Here is a 1520-nt window from a genome sequence, read left to right on the forward strand (position 1 = left end):
AAAAAAGATGCAAGGAACCTGGATCCTTGAATGCCTGTTGAGCACATCTGCCAACCTGGATCACTCACCTTGGACTCTTGAGGATAGAGAAAGTATCCTTCATTCTTTAAGCTACATTATAGTTATAGCAGACTAGCGTTTTACTTGAACTAATACATAGTCCATAACTCCTGACTCCTAGGCCTCTGTTCCATTCCAGAGTCCTCACCACCCTCCTTCTAAAAAGCCAAGGCAAGGACACTGGATCCCCACCTCCCCCTCACTGACCTTTCCAAGACCTGAAGGAAAAGGCTCTGCCCAGAGCTCCCTTCACCTCTTTGTTTCGAAGACTGTAGATGAGAGGGTTGAGCATTGGAGTGACGATGGAGCAGAAGACAGAAACCACCTTGTTGAAGTTGATGGAAGGGACCACTTTGGTCCGGACATACATGAAGAAGAGTGTCATAGAAGAGGCTCACCACAGTCAGGTGGGCTGCACAGGAGGAGAAGGCCTTCCGGCACTTGGCAGCCAAGCGGATATGCAGCAGTGTCCAGACAATGTTGCCATAGGACACAGCGATGACTGTGGAGGAGGTCAGGAGCACAGCCAGAGAGACCAGGAAGTCTGTGGTCTCCTTCAGGGTGACATCCGAGCAGGACAAGGCTAGCAGGGGTGAAGCATCATAGAAGAAGTGATCAATGACATTGGGGCCACAAAATGTCAGTCGGGACATGAGGTAGATGGGCACAATGGGGGTGAGGAAGCCAACCAGCCAACAAGCAGCTGACAGACGGAAGCAGCTGCCCCAGGACACCAAGGCCCCATATCGGAGAGGCATACAAATGGCCACGTAGCAGTCATAGGCCATGGCAGCCAGTAGGAAACACTCCGTTGCCCCAAGGAAGGTAAAGATGAAGAGCTGGGACAGACATCCAGCATAGGAGATATTCTTGCCCCCGTGTCCCCCAATAAAACCAGCCAGCATCTTGGGCACTGTGACTGAAGTGTACCAGATTTCAAGGCAGGACAAGTGTGTCAGGAAGACATACATCCGTCTACGTAGCTGGTGGTCCAAACCCACAACCAGGATGATGGCCAAATTCTCCACCAAGGTGAACAGGTACGTAGTGAAGAAGAGAGTAAAGAAGAGGAGGCGCATTTCATGCACCTCAGCAAAGCCCACCATAACAAACTCTGTTATGTGGGTCCAGTTTTGGTCACAGGGCTGCATATGTGAGTAGTCTCAGCCTCACAGATAATGACAACTCAAGGAGAACCTATGAGATGCCGGACTGAAGTATCTTTCACTTCAGGAGAGGAAAATAAAGTCAAGACGCTATCCTTAACTCTCAAAAAAATGTATAGTCCATGAGGGGCACGAGAAAACAGACGATTAAAGTACAAAATGGAAAGTGCTAGATAGAAATAAGACAGGATATTAATGGGAGGCAGTAGAGGGGAAGCTCAACCAGTCCTGAGGAATCAGGGAAATCTTCTCGGAGGAAGAGCTGTCTAAATTGGAACCTGAAAAATAAGTATA

The 1520-nt window shown here is 48.9% G+C and overlaps 1 protein-coding gene across 1 annotated transcript; it reads right to left on the reverse strand.

The window, feature by feature from the left end:
- Positions 1–259: 259 nt before the first annotated feature.
- OR6Q1 (olfactory receptor family 6 subfamily Q member 1) lies at positions 260–1211 on the reverse strand. Its single transcript, XM_030851455.2, is given in 2 exon segments — positions 260–443; positions 445–1211. Coding segments are annotated over 2 exon segments (951 nt in total).
- Between the last annotated feature and the right edge of the window lie 309 nt (positions 1212–1520).

This window comes from Globicephala melas, chromosome 8, assembly GCF_963455315.2.
Source record: "Globicephala melas chromosome 8, mGloMel1.2, whole genome shotgun sequence".
In the NCBI taxonomy this organism is placed as follows: Eukaryota; Metazoa; Chordata; class Mammalia; order Artiodactyla; family Delphinidae; genus Globicephala; species Globicephala melas.